This window comes from Limanda limanda, chromosome 15 (genome assembly GCF_963576545.1).
Source record: "Limanda limanda chromosome 15, fLimLim1.1, whole genome shotgun sequence".
NCBI classification, from domain to species: domain Eukaryota; kingdom Metazoa; phylum Chordata; class Actinopteri; order Pleuronectiformes; family Pleuronectidae; genus Limanda; species Limanda limanda.
In genome coordinates, this window is record NC_083650.1 from 13,281,288 (window position 1) to 13,302,890 (window position 21,603).

Sequence of the window (21,603 nt, forward strand, 5' to 3'; positions counted from 1 at the left end):
AATACGTGCCGGACAAGGGGCTGGATCAGGTGGCAGAGGGGGAGGACTCCATTATGTCTGGCCCACAGTGATTTTCAGAGTGTCGCACTGAATTGGTTCAAGCTTGTCCGTGTTCAATAGGTCTGTTTTACAGCTCCGTGAACAGTTTCAAAGGTAGACCTCATCTGTCGGGGAGTAACAATGTGCCCAGCGCTCCGAATTCCTCCTCACACACAGACGACTGAATCCAATACCAGCGACATGGTACGTATTCCATCCCGTGTCAGCTGTTTGAGTGTTAATGGATACAGCCCCACATAATGATTGGACTTATTACTCCTTAGAATTACTGATGCAGTCTAGTGCGCAATATGAATCTAGTTTTTTTTGTTTTGTTTTGTCGCTGCAGCTGCACAAACTCTGACAAACTCTCAATCAAACCTGATATATCGTCACCCGCCAGGTTCCAAAGGGTCTAAAAACCACATCTGGAGAATCAGCTCAGTGGGAGTCTCCTCTCGATCGACACTGGTAAACAAAAACGTTTGTGAGGAAGGAGAAGGGAAGGGTAGGTTTGTAATTTGTCGGAAGAATAAAAATATGGATTGGTTTAATTGGTCGTAAGTTTAAATAATTTAGTGTCACTGTCTTGCACACGTATTGTTAATGGAAGTAGAAGCACATTAGCGGGAGCTGTGACTCGATTCAGAAATATTAATTCAGCTTGACACACTGCTGTACTTGAGCAGATCTATCAGAGAGGTTATCAGTGTTATTCTTCTTTGCAAAATAATTGTCCATTAAAATGAGTCCCTCTCCAGAAACCATGAGTCACTGCTTTCGCATTTATGTAATTATAATTACTGCTCATGTACTGTAGAACGGTGCACTTAACTTCTCATACAATACAGTTTTCATTGAAGCACAACATGAAAACACAAGCAAGTCAATCAATATTGATGTAAACTGGAGCAAAGGTGAGGTGAAGCTCAAATATCCTCAAGGATATTCAAATGCAGTTTGTGAAAGAAACATTTACAAATTAAAAGGCTGCACACAAGTAACTTTAACATTTAGAAGCTGAATTCATTTAAATCAGTTTGAAGGAGAATTTGAGATACTGCAGCATCGGCGTAGAGAAGTCAGGGGAGAAAGTAAAAAATGCATCACAAATAAAAATTCTGCACTGTTGATCATACTTGAAAGTACTACAAACTGAATATGATACTTACAAACGTTTAAAGTATAACAACTCCCTCCAAGGTGAACATGACCTGCACCAGTGTTATGTCATTATTACCTTCACCTTGGAGTTCATGCTTTCATCATGCTTACGTCTGTCTGCAGGAAAAAACTACAGAATCGATTTCTATGAAATTCTGCAGAGGGCTGATAACATACCAAAGAATTCATTGAATTTAAAAGCAGGATTTTCTTTTCCCTTTCTTTAACATGGCGAGATATGGCGTTAGTCTCAGTGGAGGGATGCACTCTCCACGGACCTTTTAGTTTATTATATTATATTTTTATTACAGCTGTAACGATGCGTAAACAACATTTTTAATGTTGACATTGGTTGATGGAGCTAGTTTATCTACATTATATACATTTAGTATAGTGCCGTAGTACACAGCCATAGGGATCAGGACCATCCCAAGAAGCTCTGCTATTTAAATATTTATTTTATTTTTCTAAATGTGTTTCATATTTGTGGAATAATAGATAATGCTACTTCTTTGACCATAATAATATATAAGTCATGAGAGGAGTTAAAGTCACGTTGGTGGAACTGCTTACAGCTTAAAGACACTGGCAACGTGGGGCCTCAGCTGACAAAAAGCTTCCAAACGATTAATATTAATTAATTGTATTGTATGCTTGTTATGCTTCTTGATTTGAAATATAAATCTGAAACATGACCAGTAATTATAAGTTCCAGAATAAAAAGTAAAATACTGCAGTGGATCAGAAGTGATAAGTAGCATTACATTGATACACTCAAGTCCCTCAGAGTATTGAGTAAAAGTACTTAGTTACCACCTTCCATTACATGTACATATATGCATGCACAGAGTGGTCCTTACCTGTGCTTCGCTCAGCTGCTGGTGCCGGGCCAAGTGTCGGCATTTGCACTTTAGGTGCGGAGCTGCTTGTGATGTTCTTGACTACAGTCGCCAAGGGAAAGGCATCTGTAACAGGAGGCAGGCAGCTGACCTTGTTGATGCCATCTACACAGGCAAACGTGTCCGGACACGGATTCGACAGGCAATCATCGTAGTTGTGCCCACAGTTCTTCCCCTGTGTATGTAAAATAAACAGCCGTCAGATGTTTTTCGTGTAACCAAGCGATGAGATGCTAAGTGGAATGAAACGTCTGCAGGTTGAATAATAAAGTTAGCATTTCGTAGGGGGCGTGACATTTTCTAACAAATGTGCGATGGAAATTGGCTTCTGATAACTGGCGATTTAAACCAAGATGAATAAAAAAAGTAGCAGTAGCAGCAACAAGTAACCTAAAAAAGATGTCGCAACGATAAGTGCATTAGCAACAGGAAATCACTTATCTTCAACATTGCACAACATGTATTGCCATAAGAGGACTTGAGAGCGTAGGGTGCAAAAGGGTAAAGGTTAATGACAAAAGAGAGAAAAAAAGAAAAAAGATGGGAGATGGGGAATAAGGTGGGAAGACTCACCACAAATCCAGGACGACAGAAACAGGTGTAGCCATAGCCTGGATCATTCTGAATGCATATCCCCTGGTTGCAGGGCTGTGGAAGGCACTCATTAATGTCATCCTCACAGTGAAGGCCTGTCCAACCTGCCAGGAACAAAAGCCCACAGAGCGCCTTGGTGAGCCCAAGCTCTCCCACTTCCACCCTCTGAAGTGAATATCAATCAGATTCTCCTACATTGATTTGCTTCTTTTTGGGTTCACACACATACACACGGACAAGAAAAGGCTTTCACTAAAGAGTAGGATGCCACATACATTTTAATGAGCCTGGGCAGTATCGTCTTTTTATCGCTTTTTTTTTTGTACTGTATGACCACAAATTCCTCCCCAGAGAAAAGATGACTTTTGAATGGCTTTGAGGCACAGCAGCTATGTAGGCATTATTCTAACCTTTATACAACATGTTATATGGCCCCTTTCAATTCAATATGGGCTTTCTGTGGGTATTGAGATATGGTAAACTGTACTGAGGCACATCTGAGGCACAGTAAGAAGCTGAAGCACTTCAAAAAAATGTGTCGTTCCATCTAGGCCATGTTATAGTGATCATATTCATGAGCAACAAATGCCTCGTGTAATAGGTCTCGTGAACGCTTGCCTCATTTCAAAGTGAATTAAGAAACTCACATGATGTCTGAGTCACTCACCTGACCTGCAGTGGCACACGTAGCTATTAATAAGATCTTGGCAAATGGCACCGTTGTGGCAGGGAGCCGAGCAACATTCGTTAGCATCCACTTCACAGAAGTCTCCCATGAAACCTGGTGGACAGCTGAAGAAAACACATCATGCTTTACACCTGTGGGCTTGTGTCACAGTGCTGTCACTATGCCTCTGTGTGGGTCTCACACACTGCATCCCAAAACCGCTTGTTTTCATTATTTATCAAAAAGTAGAGACTTTTTTTGTCAGCTGGCTCTTCTCACCTCGAATTGTACCTTTCAAACCTGAGAGTCTGAGGGTCCAGATCTAACAATAATGTTCGAAAGCTCCCTCTTAATTAAAAGTGATGAGCTGCATTCTACACACTGGCCTATATTAACTTGTGGTCCCATAATGTGGTATAAAAAAAGATTCTTCGAAACAAGCGTGTTAGTAGTGAGTATTATGTTAAATTTAAAAGCAATTGCTTTAAATAAATGTTCTGAAATTTGTTTTAACAGTAGTCCAATTATAACATGATCTTTCTTACTGCCTTGGATTTGAATTTATAGCAACTAACTTTATTAAACTTTACGATCCAGTTTCTTCCATTCTTTATTTATCTTTAGTAAATACAGTGGCCCACTTTCTGCCGTATTCGACAGTGCATTTTCTGTTGACTCTAAATGTTAAGAACTGTTTGATTTGCATACTTGTATAATAATCCGGGCTTTGTCAGCTGCTTATCTTTTCGCCAGATAAACATTCTAATAAATCCTCAAATCAACAGTGACACATCCGCACTGAAGTGCTTTGGAGTTCTCGCATTAACGGAACATGTTCACAGCACCTGAATGAAGTTCAGAGAAAACACTGCTCTCATCAGATGACGCTGCCATTGCACTGCTCTCGAACTAAGGACGCTGATCATTTAATCTATAGTTAAACTGGGTAAATGTGGCCCTGCGTGTGTAAATGACACTACTGCTGACAAGTGCCATACGACATGAAAAGAAGTTTGCAGACTAAGTGAGTAAGATGATAAACTTGAAACCTTATTTGTGGGGAAGATAAACCTGAATGGATTAATGCATAAAACCAACAGGTAAACATAGTGCAGAGGCTCAGGTGGAGCATTGGCTTTTCTGTTGTGGAGTTTGTGCAGGATTAGCTACATCAAGAGCAAAGAGAGGCACCACTCAATAATGCAGATGTCATCCCCACTGGCTTTTGTTGTTTTGAAGGTGAGCAGTCGTTTTCCAGATGGACAATGGGCCTGATCACGCATCCCAGGTACCTGAGGCCAACGAAGCCCAAGGGCCTGCTGACTGGTGAGGACTTGCAACTCACAGTCAGCAGATGTCAAAGTCAGCTCACAGAAAAGAAAAAACAGGATGAGAACAGGTATAAGAAAAAGAAAACACTAACAAAATTATGTTATATTCATGAACCCAAAAAGCAGATGTCTGCTGCAAACTGAGATATATGATGCACAGTTAATTTAACCGTGTAACAACATCAAGGGTCTCGTGTGAACCTCTTAGCTGACCACCATGGTCCAGAGAGGGTTGAGTGCTTTTGAGGCAATTTGCTGTACAGGTGCAAAACTGAATATGCATCAATTCACCCACAACGTGCAGATGATACAACAGTGAATGTAATGTATGCAGTTTGGACAAGAAACAATTGCATGACTGTTCAGCCCATTAGTCCATGTAATAATTGGACCGTGTCCTCCAAGTGGAACAATTATGTAAAGATGTTTGGTCTGTTATGTCGGCTGCACACTAGTGGATGTTCGAATCTTAAAGGGATAGTTAATAGAAAAATGAAAATTCACTCATTATCGACTCACCACTACGCCGATGGAGGGGTGGGTGAAGTGTTTGAGTCCACATAACACTTTTGGAGTTTTCAGAGGTAAAATCCAACACAAAACAATACTAGTAACTGGGGATCGATTTTTCCAACATAAAAAAACAACTGAAAAAAGCATAAAATGCCTCCATACTGCTCCTGGTTCCAAACACAAAAACACTACAATTCATTGGTGATGATTCCCGATCAGCTCCCACTCATAGGCTAAAGTTTACCCAATTTTCGAATCGTAAGTATTAACGGTGTCTGATATTTGCATTCACTCATATAGGATTGTCTGTGAACCCTTCACTATTAGGGATGGGTATCGTTTGGTTTTTATCCGATACCGGTTCCTAACTGATACTTTTAAAACGATACCGGTGCCTAAACGGTGCCTGAACCGATACTTTTTTCAAAAAAGTGCACAAAACGATGCTTGACCAAGAAAGGCTTTTTTTATTGCCAAATATATTAACTGTATAAAGTAGATTATAAATATAAATAAATACAAAACCCTTTTTAACTTAAAACTATGAATAACATACGAACTGTTTACAAAAGTTTACACTATACTTAAATAAATAAAAATAAATACAAAACACACACACTCTGACTCGTGACTCTGACTTCGGTGCCTGAGCCAAATGAAGACTGAGGGTCGCTTTTCCATCACTCTGAGACCCCCGTGTCTCCGCGGCTGGTGCCGTCGCAGGCAGGCTTCGGCCCCCCCGCCTTCGTCCCCCTAAAATGCGGACGCTTTTATGAAACATTTCTCGGCGTGCTCTTCGTTCCTCCCGCCCCCGAGCCTTTCCAAGCCGACCCAGAGCCGGCCGCGGCGCACCGCCACGGAGGAAATGCGCCCGGCGGTTCCCCCCCCTCCACCTGCACAGGAGCCCTGACTCACGCGGGGCGCGGGCAGCGCGGAGACAAGAGTCTGTCCACCGGGAGCCGCGCCCCCGGGCGCCCGAGGGAGCCGGCGCTTCCCGTGAAGGAAGGAGCGGAAGTGTGAGGAGGCGGGACGAGCGGAGACCTAAGTCTTCCATTGGCTCAGGCACCGAAATGTCCGTTGCATTTCGGTCCGGGTAGGTATCGGTTGTATTGGAACCGGTTCCATATTGGAACCGGTTCTCGGTACCCAACCCTATTCACTATACAGGATATATAAGCCAGATAATCTGTTTAGATCAGCCTCAAATGGGAAACTCCCCTGCACTCATTAGGAGAGCTGCATCTGACCTGGCAGCAGGCATAACAAAATCTGCTAATACAGATGTAAATATCAATACAAAATTTAACTTTTTGTCATTCACCAACAAATCTTTGAACTGAAAGTTGATGGACTAACAATGTACAGCTAATCTTGTTGTCATGATTTCTGGTATTGCATGTTTATCTTTTTAATCAGAAAAGTGCTGACACAGCAATTCCACTGGAAAATGTTGACAGTCCATCTGTGACTCACTCTTTAAACAATGAGGCCAAACACCGGTTAACAGTGCAACGCATTTAAGTCTGTACACAAATTTAGAGAGATCTAATCAAACAATGCACAATCACCCAACTGCAGATCAGCAGTACTACAGTGCACGTTTAATACTCTGTCCTTGGTGTGCAGATTTATCTACAGCACACAACATATAATACATCCTAGGTAATACTGTATATACACAAGTAAAGCTATAGGGAAGGGAGCATCGTAAAAAGACGCTGAGCTGAGTCACTCCTGTGCAACAATATATAACAGTATAAAGAGGAGCATCTTGTTTGGAGTTGTTTTAGACTGGGATCCATTAAATGAGCATACATCAGCACATCACGGCTTGACATTGTAATTATCTTTAAGGCAAACAGGGAGCTGCTGTGTCAGACCTGCACACTCCTAAAGCATACACCTTGTTTTCCGACACACTTCATCACTCAGGGGAGAAAATGTCAACACTTAAAAAGCAATGATTCACCGGCAACCACCAGAGAACTGTGACTGTAGAGTTCACAGATTAAGGCCTACACGGATTGTCGCTAAACAATAAGTCTTGAAGACTTGAAACATTCCTGGATCAGCAAAACCTTTTTCAGCTTTTAAAGGTGAACATTGTGACTTTTTGACATTTGTACCTGTTGTGATACTGCAACGACAAATATGTGAACTGACTTTTCTCTAACCCCGCTCTGATGAGGGTGGCCTTTTTCACACATCTCTGTTTTCAAAGATTAAGGTGGCAAATGATAAGTGAATATATTTTGTATTTTCCTTTTAAACTGTATGATTCAATCATACTATACTAATGAATGAAAAAATAAATAACATTTTATCTGACTTACTTAAATCACATGTAGTGATCACATCTGTGAAGGTCAAATGTATCACTATTAGCTGCTGTATAGTGATCAATTTAAACTTAACTTTACAATAATACCACCATCTGTATATTAATTATGTTAATATAAATAACTGGAACTACTAATGAAAACCGCTTTTGGCAGATTTTAAGATAAATTAGGAAAATTATATTATATGTATAATTGAGTTTTCACTGCACATTTGATACTCTGCTTTACATATCTTATAAAACTTTGAGGGTTTGATGATGGTTTCAAGGATACATTTGGGGAAGGTTTTGCTTGTTTTTTCTCCATTTGTTAAATTTTCCTTCATTTTTGTTTTTCGACATTGAGAGTCTCGATTGCAAGGGGAGAGATTAAGATTTTCAGTGAAGCTGTTATTGCAGCGGTGTTTACAGCAGACTCAAGATGCTCAGCAAGTTTATAAGTGGTAGTTGAGTCAATATGATCGGTAGCGCAGGTCTTCAGAGGGGCTAATACAACGTCTAGACACTGTAACCTTATAAATAAGGGAGCAGTGATGTGAAAAGACAGGCAGATGTGCCGAGATAACTAGATCGGAAAAAGACAGACTTTGATTCAAAACTAGGTCGAGTATGCGCCCATAGAGGTGAGTAGATCATCATGTTGCGAAAAACCAGTGGAATATATTGGAGGTTTACTGAATTTCTCAGATTTGACATCAACATGAATATTTTTTCTTTTCTACCTATATGGTAGGAAACGGATAAAAAGACAATAAGAAAATACATTTAAATCATGATGTAAAAGCTTAGATGTCCGTTGGGTTCATCATCAAACGATCTGGAGTCATAGCAGCTTGTTCCCCTCCTCTTCTTGGTTCACATGACAATGAAGTTTCACTTAAACCCATAAAATCAAGGCTATGTTGATTCATCATGCCAGGACAGATAAGCAGTGATTTACGAGTTATGGTTCATGTCATTCAGTCACAATATGTCAGTGACAATACATCAAAACAAATACTTCTAATTGCCGACCAACGCACCTGCATGTAAAGTTTGATCCTTCGCCATCGACGCAGGTGGCTCCATTGAAACACAACGAGACGTTAACAGCAGCCTCTCTGCAGACGTCCACATCGATCTCACAGGTTTTGCCCGTGTAACCATCCTGACAGAAGCATGCGTACTTATCAGTGAGATCCACGCAGGAACCTCCATTCAAACAGGGCCTGGAAGCACACTCCTGGAAATGAAAACACATCAATCATTTACAAACAGCGAGGCACTGTTCCAATAATAATAATAATACACATTTTGACAGATATAACCATGAAATGTGTCGTCAGAAAACACATTCTTCCAGTTTCAGATGGATTGTCAGCATTTAAAAAGCAGATGATCTGATTATCCATTCAGCTAAATGCACACAGAGACCTTGTTAGCAACTCAGTGTTTTATCTCTAGAGTCCAGCTCGAGCTGTGGTTTTAAATCAATTAGACATTAGACGAAGCAATTTCTTCAGGTGTTTGTACAATGCTTACATGATCATGGTAGATCAAATGACTAGTCTTGTGGGGAAATCAATGGAGTCGGTGAAACCAAAGCCCCCAGAAAGTTTACTAAATTCTTCTGACATTGCTCTTGAACACACAGCAGGTCTATTAATCAGGCTCCACTCACGTCGATGTTTGTTTCACATCTGCTGCCAGTCCATCCAGACTCACACACACAGTAGAACGAATTGATTCCATCAGCACAGCTGAAAAAGGCCAAAACACATGGGGTCAGTACTGATCTATCAAGCATTACAGGCCACGGCTGTTTAAAATGAACTACAGAGCCTCGGTATATGCTGGACTCCTCTTTTGCTGTATAGAGTGGAGAGAGATATAATCTTTTGACTGAATGTGTTTCCCCTTCAAAGGATTTAATGACTATAATTGAGACAACCTATGAGTGCATCACGTTAGCGTGTGTGACATACAGTACGTCTCAGCTCGCTGGCTGCCAGGGAGTGTAATTAAAAAGGATTTCGGGGCCATTTCTGCACGATTTGCTGTGTTTCTGTTTTTTAAACGACGGGAAGAAAAATCTGTACCTTCCGTGAAGACAAGGTGCTGACACGCATTCATCCACGTTGGTCTCACAGTGGAGCCCAGTGAAACCATCAGGACACAAGCAGTAGTATCGATTGGCTCCATCAAAACATCTCCCACTATTTTGGCACGGGTTGGAAACACACTCGTCGATGTTCACTTCACACCGTGCCCCTGGGAAATAAACATATATATATAAAACATATTAAACGCTCATGCTTTCAGTTGGTCCAAAACACAGGCAATTGATTTCTAAAACAAAGCAAGATATATAAGGTCCGTCCTGGCTAACCTACATTCATTACTAGTTAAATACAGAATTGATTTGAAAATATAACTATTTGTTTAGAAAGCTCTTAATGGCGTAGTCCCTTGTCATATGACAGACCTCCTGGTTCTATGTTCTACCCCTATTGGCTACACAGGTCATACTCAAAACAAATCCTTTTAGTCCCTCTTCCCTGTCGTAAAACTAAAGGAGATTCAGATTTGTCTGTTGCTGCCCAACAGTGGAGCAATCTCACATTCCACATTAGGTCTGTTGCACACGATATCTCAAGATGACCTGATCAAATTTGGAAGTCAAAGGGTGAGGTCACAAAACTACTTTTGCCTTCTGAACGCACTTTTGTAAGAACGCCTCAGGAAAATGTTTTAGACTCACAAATTAACTGACGAGCTCTGGGCGGTCAAAGGTCAAGGTCACGCTGGCCTCTTGAACATGAACCGATTTCAGTGGTCAAAGGTCTCGATGACCTCATATGATCTGGAAATGATTATGTAGATTGTAACTGCACTGGTTGGCGGACGCAGGCCACCACAGGCGGCATTTCTAGTTTAAAATCCAATTTAAAGTCCTCCCTTTTTAATCTTGCTTGCTTCAGCCTACTTTTGTTTTACAATTCCATTAACTTCTATCAATATTTAATTGTATTTATTTATTACTTCTCTTTACCTTATCTTATGTGTCTTTTACAGTGTTGCTTTTAAGAAGCACTTTGGCTCAACTCCTGTTGTTTTTAATGTGAATATAAATAATCTGACTTTCCTTAAATAATGTAAACTATTTAAGTGGAGAGTACTAAAGCAGCAAAAAACACCAACAAAAATGTATAATGTGTAATGGCTGCATACAGTAATGGGACCAGTCAAGAATGTGGACAACTGAACTCAGAGTTGGATTTTTCCGTCTATGTCCAATTTTATTTTGTACCTTTAAAACGTTCCTGCAAGACTCTCAACAAAACACGCGAACATCATTGTTGGCCCCAGGTACATTTTTTGTGTTTTTTTTTGTTTGACAAACTTAGAAGAATAAACTACACTAGGTATTTTGAAAGCGAAGAGGGAATGTGCTGACAAAATGCACCAGCACTTTAATGCTTTAAATAGTTTTTGGATGCGGGGGAGGTCGACAACACAATTAATCTACTGAGCATCAGCGTGCGGCTACAAAGAGTTGTCAGGATGAATTTGTTGTTGGGTTTTCTTTCCATTTGATTTGTGGAATAAAAAGTAATAAAAGGAACAAAACAACCAGAGCGTTATCTTTTTACTGGTCACCATGGGTAACAGTATATATCCTTGTCAAGCTATGTAATGATTATCTGCAAAATATTCCATTGAACATCTGCTTAGTCAGCATCATTTATTATTTTCAATAGATGCTTACAGTACTACTGTTCTTTGTTATTTTACTCACACCAGTGGTTATGCATTTATTCATTTATACTGTAAAGCAGATAAAATCATAATGTTGTAGTATTTTCGAAAAGAATCAGAAGCTGTTCGAGGGCATTTTTTTTTTTTTAAATTAAAAGACAGAAAAGTGACTGCACCATCCTATCCATTAGAGCTGATACATGCTGATGGTTGCATGCTTTAAAAGAATGCTAGTGTCAGGTCTCTACACGTTTCTTTCTTTAAGGACTGATAAAAACGTAAGGACGTACTGTGCAGGAGTTTCAGTCCAGTGATGATAAATAGTGAATTCCCTAATATCTCTGCCAAGGAGGTTATCAAGGAGATTATGATTTCACCCCTTTTTGTTGGTTTGTATGTTAGTTTGCTTATGATGTTAGTTCTGTTTTTTCAAGATTTTTCAAAGAAGAATTCATGAATGTTGATGAAAACTTAATTTGGAATATTAAGGGAATTGATATATAAGAGTGTGTGCAATATAGTGCAACTCGATCAGATTTCAGGAAACTATTGGGCCTTGGCTGGGGTATCAGCTTTAGTGTTGTTTTTATTTTTTATAATCTATACATACTTAAAAACTATACAAATACATAGCATGAAATTAAATTACCATCTCAGGGTAGATTAGAAACTATTACAATTATAGTAAGTAATAATGAGCATAACAACCTGTGACTTCAACAGTGAAACTGTGTCTCTCCCTGCAGCAGTGAGCAAACTGTCCACATCCAGCTTCCGCAGCAGCATGACATGTTGTCCCTCTCTGGTCTTTTTAGTAACCTTTGACATACAGTGATCACAGATCGGCAGGGATGGTAAACAGGAGAGCGCTGTGTGCAATGAACTTGATATTGCATCCAAGGATTCCTGGCCTGAGGACAGCTCCAATATTTTCACCTCAAGTCACCTCCTGCTCACTTCTTATTGTTCTGACATTGTAAGATAAACTTTGAATGCTTTTAATGAAAATGGTTTGCCACGATAGAAACAATTCAAAGTGGAATTAACGCGTAATTGTGTTTGATATAAACATCTCTTGGGTGAGATACGCACAGTAATTTCTTGCTTGCGTTAACTTTAATTTCCAGCTTCCACATGTAGAAAATTGGTTAAACAAAGAAGAGAGCGGAACTGTCATCTCCTACAGAAAGATATTAAATCTTAAACCCGAGGGTTATTTGAATGGAAGTGATGACAGCAGGACTAATCATTTTTGAAAAGTTTGTTATACATCTTATGAACATTAATTCATAAATAAACAAACATCTCAAAAGACACTAAATGAAAAGAAAATCACTAGAATGAAACTTGCATGTGCATACCTTCACCTTCATTCCTCTTATGAAACCACATTTCAATTCACTAAATCCAGATTATTAATTGGATGTGCACAAAATTGCACACACTTGAAGATATCAGTCCCCTCAACATGTCACGAAAAACGCCCTATCTCACAATGTTATATAAAGTGGGAAAAGTGTAAGCCCCTGACCCGGACCAAATTTAATTGGTGCTTTCCTTTGTAACATTCACCATACTAAGTTTTTTTGCCAGATGCTTGTTCTGTATCATGTGAAAGTAAAAAGGTACTAAAATATTGACCCACTAATATCTAAACTGAAGAGCTCTATTGATTAGTTGATTATCAAATCATATGATCAACAGACAAAAGGGAGAATCATCTACATGGTTTTCATAATAGTGAAAAAGTTCACAAGGCCCAATTCTTCTGGTTTCTAATCCACAGAAATACCAGTGACCAATTACCAGTATTTCTTTATTTAAAAATAGGTCCAACGAAGACTGTCCATGATGGGTTGTGAGGATTTCTCTTTTTCCACAAAACGAACACATTCTCTTTATTTTTGTTTTTACTGCTGTGAGCACCACAATGAAAAATTCCACTCACCTCCAGGGAAACAAAAGGACATCTTAATAAAAACCAAAGCTATCAATGCAACACTAAAACTGAGTGTATAAACTATAATCTGGATGAATCACCTCATTAAAAACACTTCAATGTATTTAACTGAAATAATTCTTCGTCATAAATAACAGACTGGAGAAAGGCTTTGAAAAAACTGAGCATGCCGCACCAGAGCTGGACTCTGAGAGGACTCGTGTGAAGTGTGCATTGAAAAGTGTGTCATGAACTGTAAGAGCTGTATATCCTTACAGCTGTGACTACACAGGACCACGTCAATGAAGTACGAAGACACAATCCTACTTCTACTAAATCTGCTGCGGAAAAAGTGCTGACTCAACTTGAACACATGAATTATCCTCAAAACAAGCCGCATATAACTTCGCTGTCCATCGGACGCACTAAAGAGTCAAAGAGTGTGGGTCAGCTTATTCCCAGAGCTGATGATTTTTCATTATTAATGCAGACCTCACAAAAAATAGCAATGTGATCACAGAGGAAACGAAGAGGAGGGAGAGTTCAGGCTGTGAAGGGGGCACACCAGACAACACAAACTGTCAGAATAATACTGGTTCTGCCAACAAATCTAAACACAAGTTAGGAAAACACACTGATAATGTTTGTGTTGCAGGTATTGCTTCAGAGAGATCAACAGCGGTAGCTGTGTTTGTGGAGGAATTAAAAATAAATGAATCTGCAGTGGCTTATTTCTACAAGCAAGCATTTTTTTGTTTGCTGTGTTATTTTTCATTTTTGGTGGTAAAAAGATTATTTCCTAAAACTCTGTTTGAGACTTCCAAGAGATGAAGAATTATAACTGACCCGTCGTTAATCATTTGGTTAGCGTTTTATCTGCGGGCTGAGGCAGATGTAAGGAAGCACTGTGACAACGGGAGCACGGATTTATTTATTGCCTCCCGTGTTTTATCATGAAAGAGAATAAATAAAGTCTTTTAGTGCGCGGGGAATCTATCATGTTCTCTCATTACAGACTGAAAACGATTCCTTTCTTGTCCCAAACCGATAACTTGTTTTATTTAGTCAAAGGAGGAACAGACTTGAAAACTCCGAGAGCGACTGCACAGGTGACAAACCCACGTTTGAGCCCAAAAATAACAAAAGGGTTGCAGCAGAAACTGAACTATGAATAATGTAACAGTGGAGTGTGATGGTGAAATGAGACGTTAAGTTTAAAGCAGTGAGAGAAAAATCTCTTCTGCCATTCAAGACACATTACTTTGATACACGTGTTTCACATTATCAATATGCTGATGTTTAATAAGAGCAGTCTTTTAATTTAATTATTTTTTAATATATTAATTCAGTTATTTTAAGATGATCCTTGATATAACAAAAGACAAAACTGTGAATGAGACACAAATCCCCTCGTTCCGTGATCTTTTAATCCTGCAGAATGAGGGCCGGCTATAGATATAAATATTTACTATAATAAACACTAGTTAATAAAACAACACTGCAAAGTGCCTTGTTGCTTAATTAAACACTAAAAATGACACACTGACACACTGATTCTTCGGTTTCTGGGAAAATACTGACATATTTCAACTGTCCAATAAGGACTGTCTCAGTTTTATGTTATATGAATATAAGGGCCACTTTAAGTATAAGGTCGACTGCAAGGTTTACATTGGTTAAATCTGTGTGATATTCAAAGAGCTTTTATACTTTCTCAGGATATTGTGAGTTTGGTTCAAGATCCTTGCAAAAGGACTTTTTTTTCTTGTCAAATTATGACAGAATTATTGTAGTATTACAACTTTATTCTAATTAGACAGTATTCTTTCTTATATAAATAAGGTGGAAATATAATTACATAAAACTCCAAGTTGATTCTTGAAATCCTGAAATTGTCTTTCTTTCATTTATAGTCCTTTGTGAAGTTTTAGGTGATTTGATTAGTGCATAGAATGTATTATTAAATGTTAGCACAGGAAGCATATGACTCTTTTCACATTAACTGTAGAATACATATTTATCTAAAGCAAAAGATCTCTACCGAGCGTCAGTGGTAAATAAGAATGATTGTATTTATCAAGTTCACGCAGCAAAAAGCCTGAATTCACTGAACCCTGACCATCACAACGACAGTGGGGACCAGAATATCATCATTGTCTCCATCCAACAATGTGCTGACTGAGGAGACTCGCAGCAATGTGCTGATTGCACTGTACTATCACTCAAGGGAACATGCTCCTTAATGACGGGTGAAGAAGAGAAAACAGAAGGTGACGAACAGTGTGCTTAAACTCTGATTTATATGAAGAGGATGAGCCATTCATCATGTCACTGTGATGACTTCTGACCTCAGTGTGGGGCTCGGTGCCTGTATGTATAGTTATATAATACATTATTGGGATTGCAGAGCCTTCTAAACCTTAAATAATGATAAAACGGTCGAGATTTCAGCAGCTGCCAAGACTGTCTTACTGAATAATGTACAACTCCATGAGACATGTGGAGAACAAAGTGACACTGAATGGGAAAATAAAGCATAATAACAACACGTCATTAAGTTGGAGCCATAACTTAACACTGTTAAAGAGGTATTGTTTTTACCTATGTCTGCTTATTTGTTTGTTTAAAAATGTAACTCGGTGGAAGGGTGTGTTGTGGGTCTGGGACAAACTCATTAAATTTTGTTGCAGATCAGCATCAGAAGGTTGATCCACACACTCCCTCACTTTCTTTAACATTATCAGAGAGGGCGTTTTTCTAAATGTTCTCTGATTTCACCAGAAATAATGAATGGATCTTGAAAAAAAACAACTATCAGGCATAATAAGGGAATTGATATCCATGAGTGTGTGAATTGCTTCAGCTTGACTGAATATAAAAAAAGGACTGTTGGGTCTTGGTGGTGGTATGTTTGTTTGTTTGTTTGTTTGTTTGTTTGTCAGCAGGATTATGCAAAAAAACTACTGAGCCGATTTCAACATGATTTGGTGCAAGAACGGGACATAGGGCAATAAATAAGCCACCATGGCATGGATCCAGACATAGGGTTGGATCCAGGATTATTTCTTATCAGTTTATTTTACATTGTGGCATTCGGTGCTATTCAAGTCTGTTTGACGATTGGTTGGTTTAATTGTTAGTTTTGTTAGGAGGATTACAAAAAAGGAAGAGATGTAGGACTAGAAAGAACTGGATCTGGACAAAGGGGTGGATGCGGGAATCTTTTATCACTTTCTATAAAACTGTTATTGCCTCGGCCAGCATGGAGGTATTGTTTTCACCCATGTCTGTTTATCTGTGTGTTTGTTTAAAGCGGATCCACAAAGATAGGGTGTCAACATTTTCATTGATTTCACTAGAAATAAAACAGTCAAGATAAGGGGACTGATTTCTATGAGTGTGTGCAATCTGGTTCAGATCCAAACAAATTCAAGTTCATTTTAATCCGGTTTCATCAGAGCCCTTCTAGTTCAACAAATAAAGCGTATGGACACCTGACATCCCAGAGAAGTGAAAAACACTTTATGATAAAAAAAAGCAATGATTAATCCAACACATTTTTTCTAAAAGTGCGTCATGAAGGTTAGAAAATAACAAAAAAAGCTGTCGGAAGTGTCAGAAATCTGACTAAAGCATGCTTCAATTAGTTGTCAAAGCTCAAACACGTCAGATGTAAAAGGCCTTAATCATTCTCCATCAGTTCTGAGATACATGGTAATAGTCAGAGCCTTTAGACGACTTTTACAAGAACACCGGCTGAAAGCAGGAGATCTAATAAAAGAGCAGAAAATACAGATGCACTCAGTGACTCATTCAAACAAATAGAAACTAAGACAATTCAATAAGGGCACTGATGCAGGGGGGGAATGAAGTGTCACCGCGGCTTAATCACAGAGTAGAAGTAGCTCCAGACTCATTTATTAGTGGGAAGCTTCAAGTGTTACTGTCACAATGAAGTTTGGCATTAGATATATGCAACAAAACAAAAAAACACCCGTCGACATTCCTGATGGCTGGAGCAAATAACGTCATAATACCGTCAAGTTAAAGATACTTCAGCGAGAGAAGAAGAGGCCCATTATAGCATCAAAGCTGAACAACATTTCAATGAATTTCCAATCAGGCTGCACACGATGTGATGAACCACGTCAGGACGGCAAACTAACTGAACGTCTGGAATAGAAACAAGTAACAGCGGCAGCACGAAGCCGCTTGTGCTCTTGTGAAAAGTTGCGCCGCTGCTACACAAGTTACCGGAGCAAATATTTCGCAGGAGTTCTACTCGGTTTGAGCCGGTCCCGACTGTATCCTCTGGCCACTCGCTCTCTCGGGGAGCCCTGTTTCCTCAGATGAGCTTAGAGCAACAGAAAAAGTAATGACTTGTACTATGCTGCGCGTGGGCCTAATAATAAAAGCTGCTTCTGTGGGAATTGGGCCATGCGTGTCAGGATCTGCTCTCCAGAGAAGCAATACCTCAGAGATTTTCTCCCTCTCTCAACTGGGGAAGGATAAATTGATGATACAGTGTGGAAGACAAATGAAATTAATCTTCCCGGTAGCTGACAGGAATCGGCTTTACACACACACACATACACGCGCGCACTCACACACACATTTACACACACACACACACCATAAAATACCTCAATATCCTTCTGGGTGGAAAATAAGACAAATGGATTGAAGTGAAACAACAATAGCACCGTGAGGCTAAAGAGACTGGTGAAATGAAATAAAGGCGACTAACAGACACTGAGAAGTTTTCATCAGACGTGAAATTTATCTCTTGTTAGCTTTACTCGGAAGCAGCCACTGTATCTCGCGGAGGCAGGCGGGCTAATTTAAACTAAGCATTGTGAAGCCGTTTATTTATTCTTTTTTTTTTTTACAACTAAAGCCAGATCTGTGTCAGAGTCGCCTCGATAGCGCCCGGCCGCAGCAGTCATGATAAGCTTTTCAGACTCTCGTATTGATCTTCACGTCACCTGAGGGAAGAAATAAAAATTTTTTAAAAAGCGCTACCTGAGTATCCAGGGCGACAGACACACTTGAAGCCGCCGGGTGTGTTGATACAGATGCCCTCGTGTAGGCAAGGTGAAACTTCACACTCGTTCACATCCAGGTCACACAGCGTTCCGAAATAACCAGGAGGGCAAATGCAGCGGAATCTGAGGAGGAGGTGATAACAGTCGATCAATGAGAAATCAATTATTAAGGAAAAAATCAGACGCTTATTCTAGCAAGTGCGTTTAGTTCTTACTTTAAAATAAGATGAATTTTTTTATTGTAGAAGCTCCACATACTCCAGCAGAAATAACCCAGTGCAAATTGAGACTCATTTTTCATTCTCAAACTCTTCTCGCAGAAATTGCCAACAATATGACAGCACTTAACTTTCCCAGTGGGTAACTTAATTTGAATTACGTTTGATGACTTGTTACTGAAGGAAGGAGCCTATAATCTGCGCGGTATATTCAATTCAAATCCCTCTCCGCGCCCGTCTGGGGCTCTAATATCTCAGAGCGCACTCCTCAGGTGTTGGGTGTGAGGCGGTTATTGTATTTTCTGGATGAGATAATTGGAAGACACGCAATTAGACACCACTGCGCGAAATATAAACTCAATATTTTGTTATTTAAACACAGTCTTTACGATCGGTAAACCAGTTAGACTTGATCAGGTTTCAGCAATCGGGCTAAACCGAATTGTTATTGTCACACTGCACACTTTAAACTCTTTCATTATTGCAGTCTGTTGCAGTCAAGTTGGGACAGAATCAGCTTATATAAAAGCCCTGTGCCGTGTATACATAGATGGGGAAGAGACTGACCCTTTGCAGAGCTCAACCCACTGCATCTTAATGCAAAGGCTGGGTTAACACAAGACACAGCATGGGCTGGGTGAGTACACTGCACAGTCTGATTCACCGCCGCGGCACAGATGGACTCGCTCGGCTTGTCGGGTCAGGGAGACGGGAGAAGGCGGGCGCGTGTAGTGCTCGCGGTGGGCAGTGGGGTTAAAGCACACCTGATGTGAACTCCCTGGACTGTGCAATCAGAGGAGCGCTCTGAGCCGGGCCGGGTCACATGGGAGCGAAATCATGACGGGAGACAAACTGGAGACAAAACATTTAGGACTCAAATTGGCCCTGGGACTCCTCTACCCATCTGTCCGACTAAGCCCGGAAGCCCCAGGGCTCCCATTAAGCACAGCAGAGAGAGGCACCAGTGGAATAAAGTCCAATCTAGATACATGATGTGTTCCTGCTGAATTCTCTCTCTTTCTTTGAGAAAAGCAGCCTATCTGTGTCAAGGATGAAGACAGGCTTGTTATGTAAACTGGAGCACTCTGAAGGGGAACGCCCTCGACGCCGCGTGTTTTACTGTGCATCCGCCTTGCAAGACAAAGCTGCATTCTGCCCGGCTTTTATTGACGTATTTAAAACGTTTCAGAAGCAGACGACGGGTTAAGGTGTGAAGTCGCGGCGAGGTGCACTTACTTGTTCACGAGGTCTTGACAAGTCCCGGCGTTTCTGCAAGGGCTGGAGCTGCATTCATTGACGTCTTCTTCACAGCGAAGGCCAGAAAATCCCATCTTACACTCACAGCTGGAACAGAAAAATCATTAATATTGATATTTCGTCTCGGATGGAAAATGGAAGATCCATTCATTTCCCACTGGCACATGCACAGTGAGAATAATCAATGGGAGTTTAATGATATTAATTACACATCATAATTAGTCTGATTGCACACGCAGCACAGCGACATCGATTTGGATTTTGACAGTTTAACTAGACTCAAAAAAGCAATGATGGCGTTTTTTTTTTGTTGTTTTTCCAAAGTGAAATGTTACGAAATGATGAGAACAATTACATTAACTCAGGGAAATCTACCATAAAAAAAAATCACTTTAATTGACCTGTAACGTGTACAAGGTTTCTTGTATTGACTCCATCGCTACCCTGACATTCACCTGTCTCCCCGGAAACGAAAAGCTGGTTATGGATAACACTCTTTACCTATAACCGTTGACCTGGTCCACACAGGCGCCGTGGTTTTGGCATGGATTGGAGCCGCACTCATTGGTGTCAATTTCACACCAACTTCCTTCAAATCCTGAAAGATAGATGAGATGGTCATGGATCAGCGAGCCCCACTTCACCCTGAAAACGTCAGGACCGATGATAACAAAGGCCCCAGTGAATGCCATTTTAATGGAACTAGTAGCCCCTGTAGCATATCTCATCTTCCAGCTCTCGGCACTCACTGTTTCCCCTCTGAGAGTGTGTAAGTCTAATAATACTTTAGAGCCGCAGACAGATTGGTCTGAGGGTTAGTGGTTTGGGGTTTGGGAGATGTGCGTCTGTGTGCGCCACCGTGCATATGTGTGTGTCTGTGTGTGTCTGTGTGCCAGGGAGAGAAACTGAGCGAGCATGGGGACATCTTGTTAAGTTAGGGTAAGAGGGAGAGGCTAAGCCCAAGAGCTCTTTTGCTCTTGTTCATTAGGGGGTTGAGGGGCACGATGGCTAAGCAGATCAGCATGGATGTTTTGTTGTACTTGTGGAGACAGCCTGGGAGCCTGTGATGTTCCGCCCGCCGGAGGTTTTCCCCCCGGGTGCTCGGGTCTGGTCCACAAGACGTTTTTCAGCTCAGCAAATCACACTGCACGGCATAGTTTTATGAGGTTAAAGAAATTCAACAAAGGAACCCCTAATGTCTCATTACATGGTGGCAAATAATGGAGAATAAGAGATTGATAACCCAACTGTGAAATGTGATTACTTCTTAAATGTCACCATTTCAAAACATTGAAATAATTTTAAACTACTGAATTTATAGCGGGGAAATATTTCACCTGGAAAACAGAATCCTTCAGACTTTTTACTCGATATCTACTATCAAATTATTATTGATGTCATGTATAAAATGTGGTGTTGTACTGGACTCTATTATTGAGAGATGTAAATTGTTTTGTTCCCACCTTTGCATAAATGGTGGGGGAAGAATATTAACACATAATTAAAATGCAGTTCAGTAAAGATGCCATCCCTCACCAGGACTCAGTGTTAACATTTCATTATCACCCCAGGACAAATTCAATGAAAACTGAACATAGCAGATAAAAGTAGAATTTATGCCAGAGCTTCTGCATTGGATTGGATTGTAGAACTCTACCTTATAAAAAAAAGGATGCTCAAATCTGCTCCTCTTTTCTCATCATCTATTATTTTAAATGACACATTTGAAGACGTGCATTATTTTAAATCATATATTTAAATCATCAAAAATGATTAATATAAGATAACGTTGATCTAAAATTTCAGACATAAAAAGGAAAATAAGACATTCAGAACTGAAAATCCAGGATTGCAATTC

General features: G+C 40.1%; 1 protein-coding gene across 1 annotated transcript in view; it reads right to left on the bottom strand.

Moving 5' to 3' along the window:
* The window catches only part of eys (eyes shut homolog), a 155,534-nt gene that overhangs the window by 64,202 nt on the left and 69,729 nt on the right, over nt 1–21,603 (bottom strand). The window contains exons 24-32 of the mRNA XM_061086984.1: nt 20,247–20,343; nt 19,725–19,832; nt 18,248–18,393; nt 9,627–9,798; nt 9,209–9,287; nt 8,571–8,770; nt 3,364–3,488; nt 2,676–2,800; nt 2,064–2,277 (exon numbers count right to left, since the gene is read on the bottom strand). Coding sequence (XP_060942967.1) covers nt 2,064–2,277; nt 2,676–2,800; nt 3,364–3,488; nt 8,571–8,770; nt 9,209–9,287; nt 9,627–9,798; nt 18,248–18,393; nt 19,725–19,832; nt 20,247–20,343 — 1,266 coding nt within the window. The remainder of the gene's footprint in view (nt 1–2,063; nt 2,278–2,675; nt 2,801–3,363; nt 3,489–8,570; nt 8,771–9,208; nt 9,288–9,626; nt 9,799–18,247; nt 18,394–19,724; nt 19,833–20,246; nt 20,344–21,603) is intronic.